Consider the following 22,021-nt stretch of genomic DNA (forward strand, 5'->3'; position numbering starts at 1 on the left):
ATTTATTTTAGATTATTATCGTTATAATTATTATTATTATTATTGCAAACAAATAACTAAGCAGACGAGCTGAATACGGACCAACAGAGGTGGTACCAGGGGGTCCGGTGGGACGTGGAACTTACATGCTCTACGCCGTGCGCGGTGCGTGGTCACACGGGGCTGCGGGCTTTTCCGCAGTGAGTGGCGGCTCCGCTCGGCTGCCGCTAATCCCTCTCATCGGTGACCGGGACTCCGCGGTCCGCGGTGCGGGGCTCCGTCTGCAGCCCCGGGGAGAACGTCCTGAGCATCGGACGGCCAACGGTGCGTGCGGGCGGGCGTGCGGGCGGGCGGCGCTTCTACGCTCCGGAGGAACAAGTTGTCGTTCCGCGCAGCGCACGGGACCACGCGCGGCGATCAAGCCCCCGATCCGCGGCGCGTCCCCTCCTCCATCGCGGCGCCGCGTCCCGGTGAAAGATGACGTCACTCGGTGTAATTAAGTGTCACGGGCAAAAAGAGGAATAAGTGGAGATGCGTCGGAGAGAGAGAGGGAACTGACTCAGCACGCACGCACGCACGCACATGCACACACGTGCGCGCTTGCAGAGCCGCCCCGTCGTGTCCTTCTCCCCAGAGACGAGTCTCTTGCGGACGGGGGACACGGACACACACACACACACACGCACGCACACACACGCACGCGCGCGCACACACACACACACACACGCACATTATGTTCTCTGTGTGTCTTATATTCTATTTCTATACAAAATTGAAGCGACTTTGTTTGTCGCCTGCACCAAACAAAGTCTGGTGCAGTGGAATTATCAAAGGGAAACTCCAATATATATTTATATATATCGTTTTTTTTATAGATATGTATATTTCTTGTATGTGTGTATACATATATGTACATATATATATATATATTATATTATTATTATTATTATTTTTTATATATATATATATTTCTTTATTATTCATATATATATATATATGTGTATGTGTGTGTGTGTGTGTGTATACATATATGTACATATATATATATATATATATATATATATATATATATATATTTTTTTTTTTTTTACTTGCTGAATCTTAATCCATCCTCTTGTCTTCTCTTACCAAGCGGTTGAAGAATGGTTTTCCACATCAGTAAATGTCTTGTTCAACTTGAACCTGGAACATGTTGCTCAGAGCACAACCAGACAAACACCTTGACACTGGTTTTTAAAATTACTTTGATTTTCCAGCCACTAAAAGTCAATAAATGTCACCTGTGGAATGGTTGATTTGGGGTATTTTTTGGGGGGTCTTGCAACCCCCGCGTAGCGTGCATTGAGAAAGGACTCCGCTTGGGAGGCTCTAGGCGGACAAAACAGTTAAATATAAAATCCGTGATTTTGGGATTAGTATCTTGCAGCGGAGCTTCATCTCTACCAGTGTTTGATCGATTCCCTTTTTCACCGGGAATTTTGTAAGATGCAGCAAACAAAAACACCAGAGTCCTTTAGGGCATCCTGCGTGACAAAGTATACTTATTTGTGTGTGTGTGTGTGTGTGTGTGTGTGTGTGTGTGTGCGCATGCACGTGTGTACGTGTGTGTGTGTGTGTGTGTGTGTGTGTGCGCATGCACGTGTGTACATGTGTGTGTGTGTGCTGCTTGCTTCACCTCGCATGCTGAGCCATAACACCACGAGATAAACAAAGGTTCCCCGGCGCCCTCCACTTGACCTTTGTACAAGCGACCGTCTGCGGCAGCGTGTTCAATTAGACACAAATAAGCATATTTGAATATTTCATGCGCCCGTTCACCCGGCGCGTTGGACAAGCCCCACGGTGCTCACACACACACCTTCCTTTTCCCCTGGTCAACACTTCATCTTTGAGGAGGGACGGCCGCTACGCCGTGGCGGAGGAGGCTTTCTTGGATCACGTCCCCGGTTTGGGGCTCGGCGGAGAGCGGCACCGGAGGTGGTTTGGGACGGTGTCAGTGTGTTGTGAGGATGTCTGCTGATAAATACACACCGAGTCCCAGGTCTACAGGTTCATTACATCATTGAACATCCACACGGTGGCGTAGATCACGTGGGACTCCCTCGCCTCCTCCCAGCCAGACATATCATATCGAGCGACACCGTTTTCCGCCGCCTGAAGGCGGGTCACGATGCCACGCCCTTCATTTGGCGACGACACCGAGGCAGAAAGGCAATGAGCGAGCGACACGGCGCTTCATCTCGATTAAACACAACCAAAGCACCGTCAGGATTGAGAAAGAGGTTTTATTTATATTTATAGGGCGGCCGCTCGTGCGTGTTTCCCCGTCAGCCCGTCGGCTCCTCCGTGCCCTTGTCGGCCTTGGCCGCTTTGGCCCTCTCCTCACGGCCCTTCTCCCCCTGGTAGAAGTCGGACTCGATGAAGTCCCGGACCTGGGACAGCCTGACGTAGACGCTGCCATCGCTCTGCGTGACGTCGTGGACGCGCTGCTTGACGCCCTTGGAGGACCACTTGAAGGCCGGTGGCTGCCGCCCGGGTTCGGACATCTTGTACATGCCCTCGCCCTTGGCCAGGGAGATCTTGTACTTGTGCTTCGGGCAAACGATGCACTGCTTGCCGTCGAATTCCTGCCGGGGTCAATGGAAAGAGAGGCAAAAAGTTCTGATGCGCGAAGACCCTCAAACGCTGGGCTTGGATGTGAAGGTGGCCAGGGCGGAGCTTTAACCTGAATGTGTTTTTTTCAAGATAAACAAAAATGTGATGTCCGATCATTGACTTATTGCGTCCCTCACCTCGATGTCCCCGTGCTGCAGGGGCCCCCCGGCATCTGCGGGAAGGGGTGAAGCAGAATTAGGAAGTGGTTTCCAGCGTCCGTGCATTTGGCCGACTGGGCACAATGCACGGATGCAAGGAACTCTGATAGATATTTATATTGAGCATAGATTTAAAAAGGCACCGGTCCACCATCAAAGACACGACAGGAGAGAGAACCGTTTCATCTCATACTCATTTCACTATTTAATCGAGACATTCTTTTCATTATAGTGTGTCGTATGAATTTTCAGACTTGGGTAAAAAAACAGCTCTGAGTACGCAGGGTCTTGTCAGTTCAAGTAACCTGGAATTCCTTATTCCCACAGTAAAATCAGGTGCCCGAATAAACTCGCGAAATGTTAGAAATTCTTCGAGCAAACGTCCCGATTTCCCCCGAATAGATTTGTTTCCCGTGACGGTCGTTACTCACGGTAACAGTGGAAATCCAGAGCGTAGAAGGTTTCCTGGTGGTAGATGATCAGCACGTCCCTTCCCTCCACCGTCCTGAAGGAGCGCTTGGCCTCAATCAGCTCCTCCCTCTTCCCCACAAAGTGGGCCGCTCCGGCGGGCTCCGTCTTCCCTTCCATGGACATCAACTCCAAAATCCTGCGTTCAGCGGCCACATGAGACAGTCTGAGAAAACCCCGCCATCTTATATTCTATAAGATGGCGCCGAAAACCTTTGCTGGCAGCAAAGGTTTTCGGCGGTTCCACCGGAATCACGTACGGTCGTGACATTGAAGCTTCCCTTTGCAATGGAAACCAAATCAAAAAACCCAAAACCTGAGAAAATTCTCACTATTCAGAAAGCTCTAGATTAAATTTCTCCGTTATCACGGGGCCACAGGATGACCCAGTCTGCCGGCTTCTGAGATGCACGGCAGAGCCTGACGACATCACGTGACCAACGGGGGTGACGCACGCAGCTGTAGCTGGAGAAAGAAAATAGCGTGAGACACGTGCCGCGCATGTGGTGCTCACCCAGTGACCACAACCTGAGAGGACCCCCGGCACCTCCTTAAAGCGCTTCACCCAAAAACCATGGCGGGATACGCAAACGGTGGAAACAACGGGAGCCACACGTTTGCCGGCCTCAGACCAGGCTACCGACGGCGACACACGTTGGCGTAGAAGAAAACCAACGTTCCGAACGGCAAAACAACCATCGTCTCTCTCTCTCTCTGTCTCTCTCTCTCTCTCTCTCTTTCTCGCTCTCTCTCTCTCTCTCTCGCCCTCGATCCATTATTGTCAAAATAAAAAGACATTTCATGCTGCATTTCATTCCTTACCTCGTCAGTCGGCGGCGGCGTCCCCCCTCAGGCTGAGCAGTCTCCTGATGGGGGCCGGGGGTTCAGAGGGGGAGGCCCCGGCTTCCTCTTATCTCGGGGCCCCAGGTCACGTTCGTTGGCTCCTCACTGGGTGCGTGTCTTATCTGCGTCGCACAGGGACACGCCCGCGGGGTCGGCTGGAGGGGGAGCATTTTTTTTATCGACGCGTCACAAATCACATTAATGAATCATATTATACACCGCGCTTCAGTGGTATTAACAGAGGGTGAAAGAAGTTGTTTTTTTAAACAGATGGATGTTTTTTTTCTCATTCATAATTAATAACTGACACCAATTCAACTACTGGTTGCAATACAACTACTATTCTATTCTACTGGTTGTTATAATAATATGTTGGTCCACTCTCTTTAGAATTGACTTTCTACCATGTACTTTGGCAAATACTGCATTTATTTTTGGTCATGCCAATAAAGCCTTGATGAATTTAATAATAATGATAATAATAATTTAAAGTATAGTATCGTTTAAAAAAAAAAATAATAATATATATATATATATATATATATATATATATATTCTATGCTATACTTTACTTTAAATTATTATTGTTAAATTACTTACTTACAATTAATTACTATGCTATACTATCTTCTTTCTCCTTCTTTGGGCTCCTCCCGTTAGGGGTGGCCACAGCAGATCATCCGCCTCCAATAGCTTCTGTTCTGCGCATCTTCCTCCCTTACACCAACCGCCTTCATGTCCTCCTTCACCACATCCATAAAGCTTCTCTTTGGCTTCCTCTTTTCCTCTTGCCTGGCGGCTCCATCATCAGCCTCCTTCTCCCAACGTAACTCTCATCTCTCCTACACACGTGTCCAAACCATCTCAATCTGGCCTCTCTCACTTCTCCACCAAACTGTTCAACCTGAGCTGTCCCGCTAATGTACTCGTTCTTAATCCTGTCCGTCCTTGTCACTCCCAATGAAAACCTCAACATCCTCAACTCTGCCACCTCCAGTTCAGCCGCCTGCCTTTTAGTCAGTGCCACCGCTTCTAAACCGTACAACATGGCTGCTCTCACTACCGTCCTGTAGACCGTCCCCTTAACTCTTGCTGGAACCCTTCTGTCACAGATCACTGCACCCACTCCACCCTGCCTGTACTCTCTTCTTCACCTCTCTCCCGCACTCTCCGCTGCTTTGGATTGTCGACCCCAAGTTCTTGAGTACCTTCTCCACCTCCACTCCTTGCATTCTCAGCTTTTCGCTGCCCTGCCTCCAATTCAGGCACATGTATTCTGTCTAACTCCTGCTGACTTTCATTCCTCTTCTCTCTCATTCATGGCTCCACTTCTCCGGGCTCTCCTCAACCTGCTCCCTACTCTTCCTACAGATCACAAAGTCATCCGCGAACATCGTAGTCCACGGAGACTCCAGCCTGATTTAATCTGTTAACATGTCCATCATCAGTGCAAACAAGAAAGGGCCCAGAGCTGATCCTTGATGCAATCCCACCTCCACTTTGAAGGCCTTTGTCACGCCTACTGCACGCCTTACTACTGTCTGACTGCCCTCATACATATCCTGTACCACTCTTACGTACTTCTCTGCCACCCCCGACTTCCTTGTGCAATTCCACACTTCCTCTCTCTGCACCCTATCATATGCTTTCTCTAAATCCACAAAGACGCAGTGCAACTCCCTCTGGCCTTCCCTGTACTTTTCCATCAGCATTCTTAAAGCAAACATTGCATCCGTAGTACTCCTTATCCCCACCTCTCCTCTTAACCTAGCCTCCACTACCCTTTCCCATAGCTACATGCTGTGGCTGATCAACTTCAGAGGGGAATAAAGTTGATCAGCCTTTATTCCCCACTTCCCCATAGCATTTATTCCCCACTTCTTCTCCACTCCTTCAGCATCCTCTCCCTTTCCAGGATGGTGTTAAACAGTCTTGTTAGGAACACCACGGCCATCTCACCTAAACATTTCCATGCTTCCCCAGGTATGTCATCTGGGCCAACTGCCTTTCCACTCTTCATCTGCTTTAATGCGGTTCTCACCTCATCCTTGCTAATTTGCTGCACTTCTTGATCCACTATCCCCACATCCTCCACTCTTCTCTCCCTCTCATTTTCTTCATTCATAAACTCCTCAAAGTACCTCTTTCCCTTGGGGACCCTCTCCACCACTACATCCAACTCACCAAAGAATTCTTCTTTCTCTATACTATACTATACTATACTATACTGTACTATATTACGCTATACTATACTATGCTATGCTCTTCTTTACTATGATTTACTATATTATTCTATACTATACTATACTATACTATACTATACTATACTATACTACACTACCATGTTATAAAATACTACACTTTACTTTGCTATACTTTGCTTTAATATACTACACAGTTCTATACTATGCTATGCTATACTTTACTGTAATATACCATACTATACTATACAATACTATACTATGCTATACCTTACTATACTATACTTTATTATTCTATACCTCACTATATTATACTATACTATGCTTTTCTATACTATACTATACTTAACTATACTATACTGTACTATACTATAATATACTGTGCTATACTATACTATGCTATACTTTACTATTCTATACTTTACTATATTATACTATGCTATACTTTATTATACTATACTTAACTATAATATACAATACCATTCTATACTATACTTACTACTATATACTATATTATACTATACTTTATTATTCTTTACTTTACTATATTATACTATACTATACTATACTATGCTATACTATAATTTACTATACTATCCTTAACTATAATATACTATCCCATTCTATACTATACTATACTATACTATACTATACTATACTATACTATACTTTACTATGCTAAACTATACTTTACTATACTATACATGACATTTCACTGCATACTGTATATGACATTTCACTGCATACGTATGTATGTGACAAATAAACCTCTTGAATCTTATACTATACTTATACCTATACTATATATATATACTATACTATGCTATACTTTACTATAATATACTCTACTATTCTATACTATACTATACTATACTATACTATAATATAAAATACTATACTATACTATACTATATATCATATATACTACATATATACTGTAAACTACTATACCATAATACTTACCACCAAGAACGCGGAACTGTTAAGAGAGTTCACTGTACAGACCGGAATCATTTGGCAGCGTACCATCGGATCCTATCACCCAATCAGAGCTCAGTTCGGTAATCAGGAAGTAAATCACTTCGCTCGTCGTAAGTCAACACAGTGTAAGTGACGTGAGAGTCAGCGAAACGTTTTAATACCTAACGACGTGATGATGAACTGAAGCGGGTTTTAAAGTCTGACCTGTGTCGCGTCAGGTCGCAACATGACTCCTGGAGCCACGCGACGGTGGAACGACGTTGTTGTGACAGTTGTTATAATAATGACGTGATGATCCTGTGTGTAAGGGCTTTAATGATGACGCTGTTTCCTGACAAGTCACCAACATGTGCTTCCTTTTTTAAAAAGCCACCAAATATATTACTATTTATAAGATAATGTTATTGTACATTAGCCATATGCAGCACACATTAGTTCATATTTCTATTCTGTTGCTATTAACTACATTGTATTTCTTGATGTTTATTACTTGTTTTTATTTAGTGTGTACATATTTTGTTTCTCCAACAGGATGGCCGCCCTTCGTGCATGTGGCTTCATAGTGTTCCGTCGCTTAGTTCCTCCCCTGGACAACATCGAGTACCTTCTACTGCAGACCTCGTATGGGACGCACCACTGGACCCCGCCCAAAGGTCTTCTAGTCACTGAGTTGCTTGAGCAAATATTCCACATGAAAACGTTTGACTGAACCGCGCGTATTCCATTGATAGAGAATTCAGTGGTTGTATTTGGCTCTGATTCCGGCTTTCTCCAGGTCACGTGGACCCGGGGGAGGACGATCTCACGACAGCCCTGCGAGAGACCCGGGAAGAGGCGGGCCTGGGGCCAGACCGCCTGCGGGTGATCGAGGGCTTTGTGCGGGAGCTTCACTACGAGGTGCGAGGGAGGCCCAAGGAGGTGCTGTACTGGCTGGCCGAGCTGAGGGACCCGGGCACGGCGGTGACTTTGTCCGACGAGCACCAGGACTACCGCTGGGCTCGGCTGGAAGAGGCCTGCTCCTTGGCAGATTTCAAGGACCTGCAGGACACCTTGAGGGCTGCAAACAGACACTTGGAGGCTGAGCAGAGCAAACAATGACGTGTCGAGGAGGTTGTCTGTAGAAGCAGTGTCAAAATATCAGGGTGAGAATACTAATGACTTGGGAATCCCAAAGTGGATTTTGATGGGTGCAGTGATATTTCTGACTATTTCTCCATCAAGTAATTCATGAAAAAAATGCATGGCTATGAAACTGTCAAAACTACGGGGATTATTGTAAATTGGCATTACAAGTGTTTGTGTTGTCATTTATAACAGATGTAATCAGTTGTTTGGTGCTCAAGTCTAGACTAGGTCCTGGGTCCCCTTTTGAGTCTGCATTAAAGACTCAGAAGCTGAGTCATTCTGATTTGATAATCCTATTTTATCAGTGAAGAGTTTAATAATGCCTTGTACACACAAATGACTTGTGCTGGGATTTACGAGTCCCAGACAAAACTTCCAAGATGTCAAGAAAATCATAAGCTGCTCCCGTCACCAACATTGGTTTGATTGGAGATGGTTAGAAACTCATCTCGCGAGAAGAAGAAAGTACCATAGCCTGTGCACTACTGGGATAGAGTATAAAGTAATTTAATGGTTGATGCTCTACGTTGCTTTTTGTTAGGGTTAGGGTTATCATCAAAGAATTTGGCTCAGAAAAGGATTCAGTTGCATATAGGTGTTCATCGCAATTTAGTGATTTATATCTTAAATTGTTAGTGATGAAACGCCATCACTGGCAACATCTTCTATGGTCACCCTATATTACTTCAAAGCTATAGACCACCCCATATTCATATACTGCTTTAAATAAACATGATCTAGTCTTATATGATCTCCAACCGATAAAAGCATTTTTCCAATGTGCAATTAGGGCAAATATCTTGGGGATGCGTAGTGGGAATAACAATTCTAACAGTGTCACCGCAATACAGTATTGCACTGTGTGACTCAAACAAGGAATTGTTTGACGATTTAATGTGCCGCATTTGAAGATAAAACATGACAGGACAGTAAATAAGGAGGTGACAACCTTTCAGAAGGCTCCAATGACAAACAATTTATTTGGATGAATTACCAACATTTCCACAACAGTTGTATGCTGCAAGTCTCGTTTTGCATGAGCTCCCCCTTCACCTCGATCCAAACCAATCGCTGCATTGCAGTTTTTCAGTGACATGGGGCTAGTAATGCATACTGAAGCTAAATCACAAACAAACCCCAACAGTTTTCATTAATTCAGTCTCCTCTTACAATAGGGATTTTATGTGACATTTGCTTCCTCACAACAAACACAAAAATTAAGGTGGGGAGAAAAAAAAATGAAATGAAGAAACCAGATAGGACAGCGCTCACATCAAGAAGTGAGAAGACAAATAGCGTTGTGAGAGCCTACATCGATTTTAGGGCCAATAAGAGTGCGACCATGTGACAGCCTGGAGAACACAAGTCAGCGCACTCTAGCATACACTCCAATAAACTCACACAGTTCCAAATAACTTTAAGTGAATCCATTGTTCCTGTGGGGGAACAGCACACCCTCCCTCAGCAGGTGAACGGCCTTATGCATTTACGCTCTCTGAGCACTTATTAGGAACACCTGCACACCTACTTATTCATGCAATTATCTAATCAGCCAATCGTGTGACAGCAGTGAAACGCATAAAACCATGCAGATACAGATCAGCAGCTTCAGTTAATGTTCACCTCAACCATCAGGACAGGTGGGGGAAAAGAAAATGATCTCGGCGTTTGATCTCGGGCAGGATCGTTGATGCCAGATTTGGTTTGGGTGGTTTGAGTATTTCTGTAATTGTTGATCTCCAGGGATTTTCACAGTCTTGATAGTTTACTCAGGAGGGGCAGTTCTGCAGAAAGAAACGCCTTGTTGATGACTGAGGTCAACAGAGACTGGTTGGAGCTGACAGGAAAAACCTCAGAATGCACAACACATGGAACCCTGAGGCGGGTGGGCTGAAACAGCAGACGACCACGTCGGGATCCACTTCTGTCAGCCAAGAACAGAAAGCTGAGGCTGCAGCGGGCACAGACTCCCAAAACTGGACGGTTGAAGACTGGAAAAACGTAGCCTGGTCTGATTAATCAATTTTTCTGCTGAGGCACATGGATGGTAGGGTCAGAATCTGGTGCCAACCTGCCTTGTGTCAACAGTCCAGGCTGGTGGAGGTGGTGTCATGGTGTGGGGATTTTTTTTCTTGGCTTCTTTCTTTGAGCCCGTTAACACCAATCCATCATTGTTTAAATGACACAAACTATTTGAGTATTGTTGCTGACCATGTGCATCCCTTCATGGCCACAATTGACCAACTTCTAATGACTACTTCCAGCATGATGATGCACTGTCACAAAGCAGATATCGTCTCAAAACGGTTTCATGAACATGACAATGAGTTCAACGTTGTTCAGTTTCCTTCCCAGTCACTGGATCTGAATCCAACACAACACCTTTGGGATGTGATAGAACGGGAGATTCGCAGCATCAATGTGCAGCTGACAAATCTGCAGAACTTGTGATGCAATCACGTCAACATGGAGCACAATCTCAAAGGAGGCCTCGCCCAGTGTCAGTATAGTGTTCCTAATAAAGTGCTCAGTGAATATATTTCATTTATTTCTCTATTTCTATTGTACACTTTCAACTAAGTATGGATGTTATTTGGTTGTTAAATCCAAACTTAAATAATTTTTCCAGTCGTGGGCACTTTTGAAGCTGTGGTTAAGCTTATTTGTGTTGATTAGTTTATATCCTTGTGGTGATTGCTTGAATCATTTCATTGTGTAAGGTTAAAAGGCAACTTTATAAGTAAGCATATGCAATAATCCATTTATCAGCACCACTAAGGAAATTATAATTAAGTCCAAATCAATGTAGGATTGTTTGGTCTCTTTCTATCCCTCAGCAGTCAGTGGTGGTGCGTCACTGGTCCATCTTTTTCTTGTGAATATGTGAAAAGCTGTTTATAGTTCCTACAGCTCAAAGAAGAGAACTGTTGATGTGCCGTTCCTCTGCTCCGCACACTACGCCTCAGAACTACTAAAATCTTACATTTAGCCTCTCGAGAAACAGTGCCTCAGAGAAACATGTCCCAAGAGCAGAGATTCGGGTTCTTTTTAAGTTCATTTCTCAATTAAATGCTCCACATGATCCATTTAGACTCCTAATGTTGGGGGGGGGGTTGTGTTGTCTACATATGCACCTTCCCAAGAAAAAAACAAACCAAAGACAAAACAAGGCATAAACAAGTTAAGGAGTTTGACTTTTAAATAAAGGTCCTGGTTGTCCCGGTCATTTGATCACGTATCATGAGACTAATACAAATATGAACAGAAAGACAGAAGCTGCTGACAAAAACTGTGTTTCACGTGGAGTCCGGGGTGATCGAGAGACTGGCGTCGGCTTTGATGCGTGGGCCAATCCGTTGTGTGACTTACCGGGTGCCTTCTGTGAAGGGGTTAGAGACAAGAGTAGGTAGCCCACGTCGCCGCGGGGCACGTCCTGCCACTTCCTGTGGTGCAATGACATCATATCCACGTAACAAGGGTCCGTTATGTGATCAGAATGCACCGTGTCCGGAGCCCCTCCTCATCCTCATCCTCAACAGAGTCCAGTCTGTGGAGACGAGGAGCCGTGCGGAGGTTCGGCCCATTTTCTGGACTCAAATGTCGGCTTGTTACGTTTGGAGGGGGTCTCTTTTCAAGAGTTTATCACAAGGAGGAGAATCCTCTTTGCGCGTCCACCGCTCCGCAACACATTGAAAGTTCACGTTTGTCGAGCCGGGTGCAGCGGCGCTTCCTTGGCAGTAAGTTCTGTTCTCGAGGCGAATCGGGGGAATTGAAGAAAAACCCAAACGACGCACCCGGAATGCAGAAAGTAAAGCTGGAGAACAGAAGATGATACCTTACATCTGCTGTACTGTTAGTCACATTATGCCTCAGTTCAATTTTGAGAACCTTTTTTGTGTGTGCGCGTGTGGATAATCAGCCTGATCCTCGCCCGGCGCAGGGCTCCCGAAACAGCAACAACACGGGCCTCGTGAATGTTTGTCAACTGGGCAAAGTCCACACGCTCACTCAAGCAAGCTCCTCATGAGAGAGGAGGCTGCACACACTCCAGTGAAAAAGAAAAGCCTAATGTGGTATTTAAGGGATGAGAGAGCGCGCGTATGAGCGTGTGCGCGCACACACACACACACACACACACACACACACACACACACACACACACACACACACACACACACACACACACACACACACACACACACACACACACACACACTTCCGTGCACTTCTACTTGGGGCTCAGCACAAAACTGAAAAAATATTTTCGAATATTCTCCACGTAAAAACAAACGACAATATATCAATCTGACTCTAGCCTTGTGAAAGTGAAACAACTCAACGGCCCTCATGAGGACCAAACGCAACTCAAGTTTAGCGTAAACAAAATGGCCGCGGGATTTCAGATTTTATTTCGCTATTTTCTCCCGCGTCGCTCTCCGCCCTCTGACGACGCCCGTCGGGACAACAAGTAAAGAGAAGGAGATGAGGTGAGGAGCAGTTTATTTGTCTCTGGCTGGTTTCTCTCTGGACGAGAGTCTGCGGAGGCCCTGAGGTTTAAGAGGCAGACAGAGGTGAAGTGTGGAAGATGGTGGCAAACTAGTTCCTGGGTGAGAGGAATCCACTCAAGTGTTTTTCCCCACTCTACCTCCCCCATCAGCGCACATTTTTCTTCTGTTAAGGGGGCGGTGAGGCGGGGGGGGACACAACGAGCGGGGGGGTCGGGAGGCGTGGTGTCGGGTGCTTCAGGGATGGGTCCTTTAGCTGATTGCATCAAAGTTGAGCGGCCAGTCAGGTGGTGGTGGTGGTGGGGGAGATTCGTTGGTAGAGGCGCACACACACAAACAGACCGACTCGGGTGACGGAAGGACGGATCAATCAGGCAGCGGCAGGATTGAGCGAGCAAACAGCGAAACCCGCTCTCTCTCCATTAGCCGGACATTCAAATCCATCCTGCCCAAATCCGTCCCAACGCCCCGAAACCAAAATGCAGGAGAGGAAAGTGTTGGCCAAAAAAACCCAAAAACAGATCATGAATAAAAAGGAGTCAGGCGTGAGAGAGAGAGAGAGACACACACACACACACACACACACACACACACACACACACACACACACACACACACACACACACACACACACACACACACACACACACACACACACACACACACACACACACACACACAGTGAACAACGGGGAGACGGGATCAAACGGTGTGGTGGCGGTGGGGTCAGGGGTCGTCGCGGTCATCATGAGTCCTCGTTGCCGGAGTCGTCCTGGTTGTCGTAGCATCTGGTGGACGTGCCGCCTTCCTCCCCGGTGCTGATGCCACCGGCCTCCCCGACCGACTCCATCTCGCTCTCGTCCTCGTCCTCGTCCTCCTCCTCCATGTCGTCGTCGTAGAGGTCGTCGTAGAGCAGGTCCGAGCTGCTGTCCTGGGAGGGGACGCGGGTCTGGACGCAGTACTCCGCCAGCGTGGTGGGGACCTTGACGCCGTCTCGCTCGGCCTCCGCCGCCGTGGAAAGCACCTGCTTCCTGCAGGGAGCACACGGTTAAGAGTTACCAGGTCACACTGGTTTGCTGGCCAACAACATACAGTATGCTGTATTTGATTTGGGGAACCAGTCGTCTCAGTCCAGCACCCTATGCAGAGAGGTCCTGCTGCGCATAGCGCTCCTCCAGGCTTGTGCCTGAATATCTCAGAAAATGTGGGATCACAAAATAATATGTTTTTATTTTTTAGTTTTTTTCCCCACAGAAAATCTTTTGTGAGACACTGTCGGGTCAATATCGAGGTTCAAACGACACCGCTGTTTTCAAACGGATGCCAACCTTACTTATACAGAAGCAGGCAAGATAAACAAATCCCTTAAAAGTACAAGTGAAACTGAAATGCATTTTTCTTAGGACATACTGTATACGCTCTCAGTCTATGGTCTCAGCTGTTCAGTTATTTTGGTAAAATATTTGGAAACTGTACGAGTGTCCAGAACTCAGAACCTAGTCCCTTCAAAATTAAAGCGATTATCGAGCAGACGTAAAACAAGTCATGACCCAGAAAGCATTGTGAGCCGGGGCTTGGTTTAAAATACAAGACCGCGGCAGACGATGAATCAATGTATCTCAAATGTTAATGGGATGCATTTCATTGCTTGCAATGTTTAGGAAGATTTACTTGCCTAATTTGGCAATGTTACTCCTTATTATACATACATATTATGCACAGTAATATTTGTCTCTAAAGATGTTGTTATTCAGAAGGTATGTTAAAACTATGTCCCCTCTTTCATTAATAAGTCATTTTAACATTGCCTCGTTATGAAAATACTTTCTGCTCATACAGCAGCTGTTGCCCACAACTACTATATTCATGCAATTATCCTGCATGGTTGGAAATAAGTGTTTATTTCCAACCATGCAGGATTCCATTTACATTTCCCTGGCATAATCTATGTTGTGAAAGTGATTCCGCAAATGTTTTGTTATGTTACGATCTGAATAACAAAACTAGGGGGGGAAAATCAGGTTTTTCACAGTGGGTATTATTATTTTTTTTTTTCCAATGACTTTTCAGGCACTTCAACACAAAAGCGGCTATTTTCTAGGTATTCCAGTAATTCATTCAACCTGTTTACATGAAACGTGTAAATATGAACACAGGGTGGTGCTTGGATACCCTACGGAGAGAAGGGCCCAGAGTTGCCTGGGAGAGGATTTGACCCTGAAGCCGCTTGTCACTTCATTCCTCCCTGTGGAGGCACATGTGTGTGGTTGTGACATGTGACATGTGACATGTACATCTTCTCTGTGGGTTACCTTATGATTTCAGCATACTCCTTGTCCTTGCCCTTGCTGTCCCTCCACTTGCGAAACATAACCGAGGCATCCACATTTGCCGGGGAGAATGTGTTGGGTTCATTGAGCAGCGAAATCACGCTTAGTAAGATAGTCCTGAAAACCAACAAAGGGGAAGATTTATGCAGGTGTCAAGGACAAAAAAAAATTAAAAATTAAAAAAACACCCCACATTAATCATCTCCATCTCTGGTAAGGTCTCTCTCCCAACCAACCCAAACAGAGGTGTTACCTCACCTCTTTCCCCTTGTGGCTCCATCTCATGCTACTTCCAATCTGCTCAGGTTTTTCCCCCAAACACATACTCAGCAGTTCATCGCTTGTCCGACCGAGCAAAAAGGATGTTGCTGACATGCTAAATTCTACCCCAGTGTGAAATAACAAACTCTGCAACAGATTTGTAGTCATGTGGCCAGTATTACATCTACATGGCATCAAAATGAGCTCCGAACTTACCTGACATTCTGGGTGGGGTTCCACCTCTCTGAGGGCAGCTCCCCGCTTTGGGGGTCGTCCACAGGAGGATGCAGGATGGAGATGCACACGTCGCCATTCTGGATGGGAGAGGGAGCACCGCCGCATGTCATTCAACGTCATTGTAGCGCACGCACGCGCGCACACACGCACACACACACACGCACGCACGCACGCACGCTCCATTTGGAGTTGCATTCTCTTGTGCATGGCATGGCTCAGGCATATAAAGGTCAGGTCTCTTGTTGGGATATTACCTCATAAATGTTTGGGTGCCACATCTTGGTGAGGAAGCGGAAGGTCGGTGGGGAGTAGGGGTAGTCGATTGGGAACTTGATGTGAGCCTGAAGAAGGAAACAGACCAGGTAGATTAGTGGACATACAGTCCAACAAAGTGCCCTTACTTCAGAGTTTTCTATGACCGATACCCGACCAATAATTAACCGATATCTGACAATACTAAAATATTAGGCCACTGTCTCCCATTCTCTAGTTGGAGCCGTTCCTCCAAATAAAACACCTTAAAACAGTGTGTTATTAGTTGTTTTATTTGGAGGAGCAGGGACGGGCATGAAGGAACTCGTGCCCCGTTCCCCCGTGTGATGAAATAAAGGAAGCAACGATGATTTTGATTGGATTACAACATTATTTATGGAATACACAACATCTATTCTTCATGGCAGTAGCCTTTGTAGGGAGTCATTTTCTTTGTTAAAAACCAAAAAACAGATTTTGAACCTCTGGGATTTAAAGGGGACCTATTGTAAATAACTCCTAAATGTATGGGCACATAAATATGTCTCTAAATCAGGTCTCTGATGGGCCGACTAACACACAAACTGTAAAATAAAACAACAGAGTCAGTTTTTGGTGAGCTGCGTGTTTCAGAAAACATGTGTTTCAACAAGTCGTTCAGATTTATGTCTCAGTCCTACCTCACATTGAGACTCAATAGAATTAGAACCGGCCCCCATCTGAGTTACTCCACCTACGGCTGAAGCGCAACTGGAACCGCTAACATTGAAACTAAAAGCTAAGCATGGGAACTGCTCTGTTGTTGGCTGCAGAGACCAGCGTAAATCCTCTAAAAGAAAGAGGAATCATAACAACTGACCGTGACAAAACTGCAGATGAGGGAAATGTAAGTATTTTAAAAATAATTGTGTATTGTGGGCAATGCTGACGGTAGGCTGCGCCAAACTTTTAAATGAGGCCTTGTAGATTTAATATGAGTGAAGATTCAGAAACCGGATCATTTATTTCTTGCCTCTAGTTTGTTCATAAATAGATTTAGGTGGAGTGCTGAGGTGAGGTAAGTGAATGTTTATGTACTTTATACAACAGAACACTACAACTCATGCTCAAACCCCATTGGCTGACAGAACTAGGGGCCTCGGGAGGGAGGCAACACACTGAAACAGGGTGTCAGGAACAGGACGGGTTTTCAGGCATGTCAGAAAGACAGAAAGAATGCACCATCTGAGTGGCATTTTAAGCAAAACACTTCAAAGACATGTTTTTGGGACCTCAGAGCTCGATATTAACTTGTTGAAAAGGAGTATAACCCTTTAAGAAGTGACTTATTAGAGTTATTCAGTTTGATCATGGAAATGAATGGTCAATGCATTATTTGTCCTTCATGTTTTGGATAAATATAATCACTGTGAGCTGACATGACAATGATTAGCATGCTATTTTCACAAACTCTAAAATGTGATTTAATAATAATGTAAAGCCTGCTCGTGAACAACTTAACATTATTCTACTGAAAGGAAAATGGTTCCAATCTAACATAATATAGAAAAGAATGAGAAAAAAATATATACATATATTACATGTTCTAGACTTAGCCGGCTTGATGGTTTTACATAAATGAGGCTCAAAATAAAGCACAATGCACTAAGGACATGAAATATTAGATTTTTCATTACAAACAAAGAATATGGTATGCAATTAAAGCACGTCACCTGAACTGTTTGCAAAGCAGGAGGGAAACTTAAAAAGACGTGAGAACAAAAGATGTAAGAACCACCGGAGAACATGTCCCAGAACACCATCAGCAGAATACTCCATACATCAATTACAACTCAGGGGTGAAAAAAGCAGAAGCACCAACTCGACAGCAGGAGGAGTCGGCGGAGGCTTTACATAAAGATGAAAAAAATAAAAAATAGTGACATCAAACTCAATGTCATTTATTGACAGTATCCCTATTTTCTCAAATAGTGACCGGGTGCTTTTATTTATCTCAACTTCTGTCTGGGTGCCTTGCTCCTCAAAATAAATAGACATAAACTTGCATACTTTCTTCTATTTTGTTCATTGACAAGAGAACGGCGGGGACAAACAGCGAACCAGAGAACGCGCTCTCTCCATTACGCAATCCACTGTCCTGATCCTGCGCAATGTCCCTTAGTTGGGTTTAAATTGTTTGTTTCACACAAGTAGAAACTAACAAAAACAAAGAGTTCTAAGATAAAAAAAAAAACACAGGAAAACAGACACAGGATCGACAAGGGGAGCTCTCAGAACGAGAAAAAGACAGAAGACAAAGATCGCCTCGCGGGCTTGAGCCAAGAACACTGCAAGAACCCAGATCATCACGTCGATTTGTTGTCATCTTGTTCTGAAGACGTGTTTTCGCTCCAAAACTTCTACTTCTTTTTAAGTGTACCTCCACCTATAATGTTTGCACCACGCATAGGTGGAAAATTCCAGGTTCAGAAAGTTAAATTCCTGCCATGTTTTTGCTCCGACCACACCCTCATTATTCGGTCCTCTGGGTTGACGCTGATTAGCAAATCCACATAGTTGATTCAGAATCTCGGCGTGGGATTTTAATTTTTGAACCCGGATTTTCCACCTGCGGTTTTACGGCAGGAAAAGGCAGCGAGGCATTTGGGAACTTGCTATAAGGCTACAGAATCATCTGTGTTTCCCTGACATGACATTCTCTCCCACCACATGGAATACTGAGCTCACAACAAACGGCGGAGGGAGATGAGTCTCATTAAGTCCTCTTTCTATCTCGTTTCTCAGCCAAGGTTCCATTTATATCAGTGTACTGCTAAGTATAGCCATCTGATGCACAACCATCACCAGTCAGGTAAAGGAGGTTGGACAGGGGGATGTGATGGGGAAGGGTGATAGAGCAAGACAAAATAATAAAAGGGTAAAAAAAATTTAACAACGTATACGTGCAACAGATGCAAGCCACGACTGTAAAAATGTAGTCCATACCCATCTTGGCCGAACACCTAGGATGTCATAAATAATTAGCACTATCATTGACAAGTTTGCCAAGGACAGACATACACATACACATCACTTACAACAATTAGGCCTAAGCACTTTAAACTATAACCTTTCCAGGGAACTATTTTGACTATTTTCTACCTCTCTTCCAGCTTCGTCTGACCTTAAAGTAGCCTCCCTCGTAGAGCGTGTTGGGCGGGCCGAAGATGGCCACCTCCCAGTTGTACAGGTCCGACTCCTCCACCAGTGTGATGCGAAAGCCCTCGACCGGCTGCTCTTGGAGGGACTTGAGCTCCATCATCAGGGCCTTCTGGGAGCTGGGGGTTGCCTGGTGGGCCATTGTGCTCCCACTTCTGACACTGATCAGGGGTGGGGTGGGGGGCAGGGGATTTGGGGAAAGCGTGAGGAGAACAAAAACATAATTCCTGCCGTCAGTGACACCAAAGCAAAATGCCGGGGAACTTGCGTGTTCCAGCTGAACCGCCGTCATCAGTCCGTCAGTCTTCTGATGAAGGCAGTTTAGCTGCGACACCCCCCCCCCCCGCCGTGTCCTTTAGTCGTTAAAATGTTTACCGTACTAACGTCCAATTTTTAATAAACGTGTTTTAACATGACATACTGTATTTCTTGCAAGTGCCTTGAACTGACTCAAGTAAGACCGCTAACCCCCCCTTCCCTCCCCCCAAGGACCCCCACATGATGGACCCCAGAAGCACTCATTTCCTACTTTTCCTACATTTGTTTACGTTCCCGTCTTGTTTCAGTTGTACACACACACTCATGAACATGGATTATATAAAAGCATAAACAACATCAATACATCTTCATGCAGTCTGTACATACACTGAAACAAGTAGTCGTGGGTTCCACGTTAAAAAATGGATTGTTAACATCTCCATTTTTTAGGCTTCTTCAGCTTCAAATTGAGAGTTTGTAGACGTGTTTAAGGTTGAGCGAACGTTTTAAAAAAACAAAAAAAAAAAAAACAAACAAACACACGTAGGTTCGACGAAACGAAGCAAGGTCTTCAAGTGGAACCGACGACCCCGATCCAACACTTGTTTACAGGACAACAGCGGATAGCTTCCCCGTTAGAATAAAAACATATCTCCGGACTACATCTGTTCTAGAACAGCCCAGGCCCGGGTCCGGGACTCGTGTTAACCCGACGGTGTGGCCTGTCAGCGGCTCAGTGTGTCAACTTGGGCCTGCGTGTTGAAAACAAAAACAGAAAAAGAGAAGCAAAGTTAACGGAGCGATAGTTACCACGACACGTTCAAGTTAAAGCGCAGGACCGTCCATAGCAGCGTCCGACCTGCCTTTGTTTGGGGGTTTTTTTTCTAAGCAAGAAAGAAAGAAAGAAAAAGGAAGAAAGGGGGAAGAAAAAAAAAAACCCCAGTTGGTTTTCTATTGTTGTGATTCCCAAATTCTTTGTGTGCCAGCGCTGACAGCTGGCATGGAGCTAGCGGCGGGCCGGCCCGGTGGGTTCCGTCCCTGACATCTCTCCGTCCTCTGGGCTCGGGTGTCGGGTCTCCCCCGGCTCGGCGGATCCCTGCGCGTTCGTTCGTTCGTTCCTTCGTTCGTTCGTTTGTTTGTTTGTTTGTTTAGCTGCTCTCCGGCAGCCCCAACTTCTCCACGCGTCAGCTCAAACCCCCGCCGGGCGAGTCGCTTCGAAAACCGGGGCGCTTTCCGGCGTCGTCCCCTCGGGTCGGCCCCTTCGGACGGTCGGTGCGTGTGCGCGGCCGGCGTGAGCTCTCCACGGACGGCTTCACTGTGGATGTATCGATCTTTATTTTTCTCCCCTCTGTACTTCCGGCTACCATTGCGCGTGTCCGGCCGAACGTGCCCACGCAGGACGCTGTGAGCGGTACGTGCGCGCCCCCGCGGGGGGGGGGGCGTTGCGTTGCACAAGACGCAACTCGGAAAAATCCGACCCCCTACTGCTCGTGTGTGTGTGTGTGTGTGTGTGTGTGTGTGTGTGTGTGTGTGTGTGTGTGCGTGCGTGCGCGCGTGCGCGTGTGGGTGCAAAGCAACGGCCGTCGCCGGACCCCAGGTCGCAGTGCCGCGCCGGCGATTTTTGCCGGCCCATAACCCGGTGTCACGGAAACGTGACACCGGGTTGTCAAGTGTTTGTTGTTTGGTTAACAGGTCTACAGTCAATCGAAGCTACGTTTTTTGTTCTGTTAAGCCGACATAAGTAGCTTGTTGAGCTCGCGAACACACATCTACCGCGGGAGTCCATGTTGTTCTCCAAACAGAAGCGGTGGGACACACTTAGCTCGGAGGTGGGGAGTACTGACTCGGAATTACAGATTTCCGACTTCCCCTGGAATGCAGCATGATTTTGCTGTCAATACTAGACTGATTTATGGTATGACCTATCTCTTTGACTCTGTTTTGATATTATGGCCAAATATTATTATTATTATTATTATTATTATTATTAATATTATTATTATTAATATTAATAATAATAATTAGTATATATTAAAATATAATAATAATAATAATAATAATAATTATTATTATTATTATTATTATAATATTTTAATATAATAATAAGATTCAAGATTCAAGATTCAAGATTTTTATTTGTCACATACATATACATACTTTCATACATATATGCAGTGAAATGTAATAATAATAATAATAATAATAGTAATATATTATATAATAATATATTAAAAATATAATAATAATAATAATAATAATAATAATAAATAAAGTAAAATGTATTATTATTATTATTATATTAAAAATATAATAAAGAAGCTATTATTATTATTATATTAAAAATATAATAATAATAATAGTAATAATACATTTTACTTTATTTGTATAGCACTTTTCATACAGAGAATACAGCTCAAAGTGCTTTTACATTTCAAACAAAAATATAACAGGGAAGATCACACAAGTAAAATAATACAACTATTCAAAGAAAAGTGAATAAAACAAATGGATAACATAAATAATTAAAGATAATAACAGAGAGTGCCGCTAATTATAAAGTAGATTGACAG

At 44.9% G+C, this 22,021-nt stretch overlaps 3 protein-coding genes across 4 annotated transcripts; 1 reads left to right on the top strand and 2 right to left on the bottom strand.

Annotated features, from left to right (window-relative positions):
* Nucleotides 1–2,306: 2,306 nt before the first annotated feature.
* Nucleotides 2,307–4,178, bottom strand: rfesd (Rieske (Fe-S) domain containing; the record flags this gene model as incomplete). Its single annotated transcript, XM_080001099.1, has 4 exons — nt 4,083–4,178; nt 3,224–3,399; nt 2,772–2,806; nt 2,307–2,606 (listed from the first exon to the last, which is right to left on the bottom strand). Exons 2-4 carry the CDS (start codon nt 3,384–3,386, stop codon nt 2,307–2,309), a joined length of 498 nt encoding a protein of 165 aa, XP_079857225.1. The 5' UTR covers nt 3,387–3,399; nt 4,083–4,178.
* A 3,185-nt stretch (nt 4,179–7,363) lies between these two features.
* On the top strand, nt 7,364–9,240 carry nudt2 (nudix (nucleoside diphosphate linked moiety X)-type motif 2). 2 transcript variants are annotated; one of them, XM_080000835.1, is made up of 3 exons: nt 7,364–7,410; nt 7,817–7,938; nt 8,061–9,240. In XM_080000835.1, the coding sequence occupies exons 2-3, from the start codon at nt 7,818–7,820 to the stop codon at nt 8,381–8,383; spliced, it is 444 nt and encodes a 147-aa protein (XP_079856961.1). In that variant the 5' UTR covers nt 7,364–7,410; nt 7,817; the 3' UTR covers nt 8,384–9,240. The 2 variants fall into 2 exon arrangements, with proteins under 2 accessions (XP_079856961.1, XP_079856962.1); XM_080000836.1 differs by lacking the exon at nt 7,364–7,410 and adding an exon at nt 7,427–7,588.
* Nucleotides 9,241–12,496: 3,256 nt separating this feature from the next.
* Nucleotides 12,497–20,741, bottom strand: ube2r2 (ubiquitin-conjugating enzyme E2R 2). Its single transcript, XM_080000834.1, has 6 exons — nt 20,262–20,741; nt 19,159–19,354; nt 15,998–16,084; nt 15,723–15,820; nt 15,228–15,362; nt 12,497–13,946 (listed from the first exon to the last, which is right to left on the bottom strand). The coding sequence occupies exons 2-6, from the start codon at nt 19,333–19,335 to the stop codon at nt 13,661–13,663; spliced, it is 783 nt and encodes a 260-aa protein (XP_079856960.1). The 5' UTR covers nt 19,336–19,354; nt 20,262–20,741; the 3' UTR covers nt 12,497–13,660.
* Nucleotides 20,742–22,021: the final 1,280 nt, after the last annotated feature.

The sequence above is a fragment of the Zeus faber genome, assembly GCF_960531495.2.
Source record: "Zeus faber genome assembly, chromosome: 5".
Taxonomy (NCBI): domain Eukaryota; kingdom Metazoa; phylum Chordata; class Actinopteri; order Zeiformes; family Zeidae; genus Zeus; species Zeus faber.

Bases quoted from the DNA above. Each gene is read 5' to 3' on its own strand.
- nudt2 (XM_080000835.1), top strand. From the start codon at position 7,818: ATGGCCGCCCTTCGTGCATGTGGCTTCATAGTGTTCCGTCGCTTAGTT. The intron at 7,939-8,060 runs GTCTTCTAGTCA...GGCTTTCTCCAG, and splicing joins CCACTGGACCCCGCCCAAAG to GTCACGTGGACCCGGGGGAG.
- ube2r2 (XM_080000834.1), bottom strand. From the start codon at position 19,335: ATGGCCCACCAGGCAACCCCCAGCTCCCAGAAGGCCCTGATGATGGAG. The intron at 15,363-15,722 runs GTAAGTTCGGAG...GTTGGTTTTCAG, and splicing joins AACCCCACCCAGAATGTCAG to GACTATCTTACTAAGCGTGA. The intron at 13,947-15,227 runs GTAACCCACAGA...TGCTCCCTGCAG, and splicing joins GAGTATGCTGAAATCATAAG to GAAGCAGGTGCTTTCCACGG.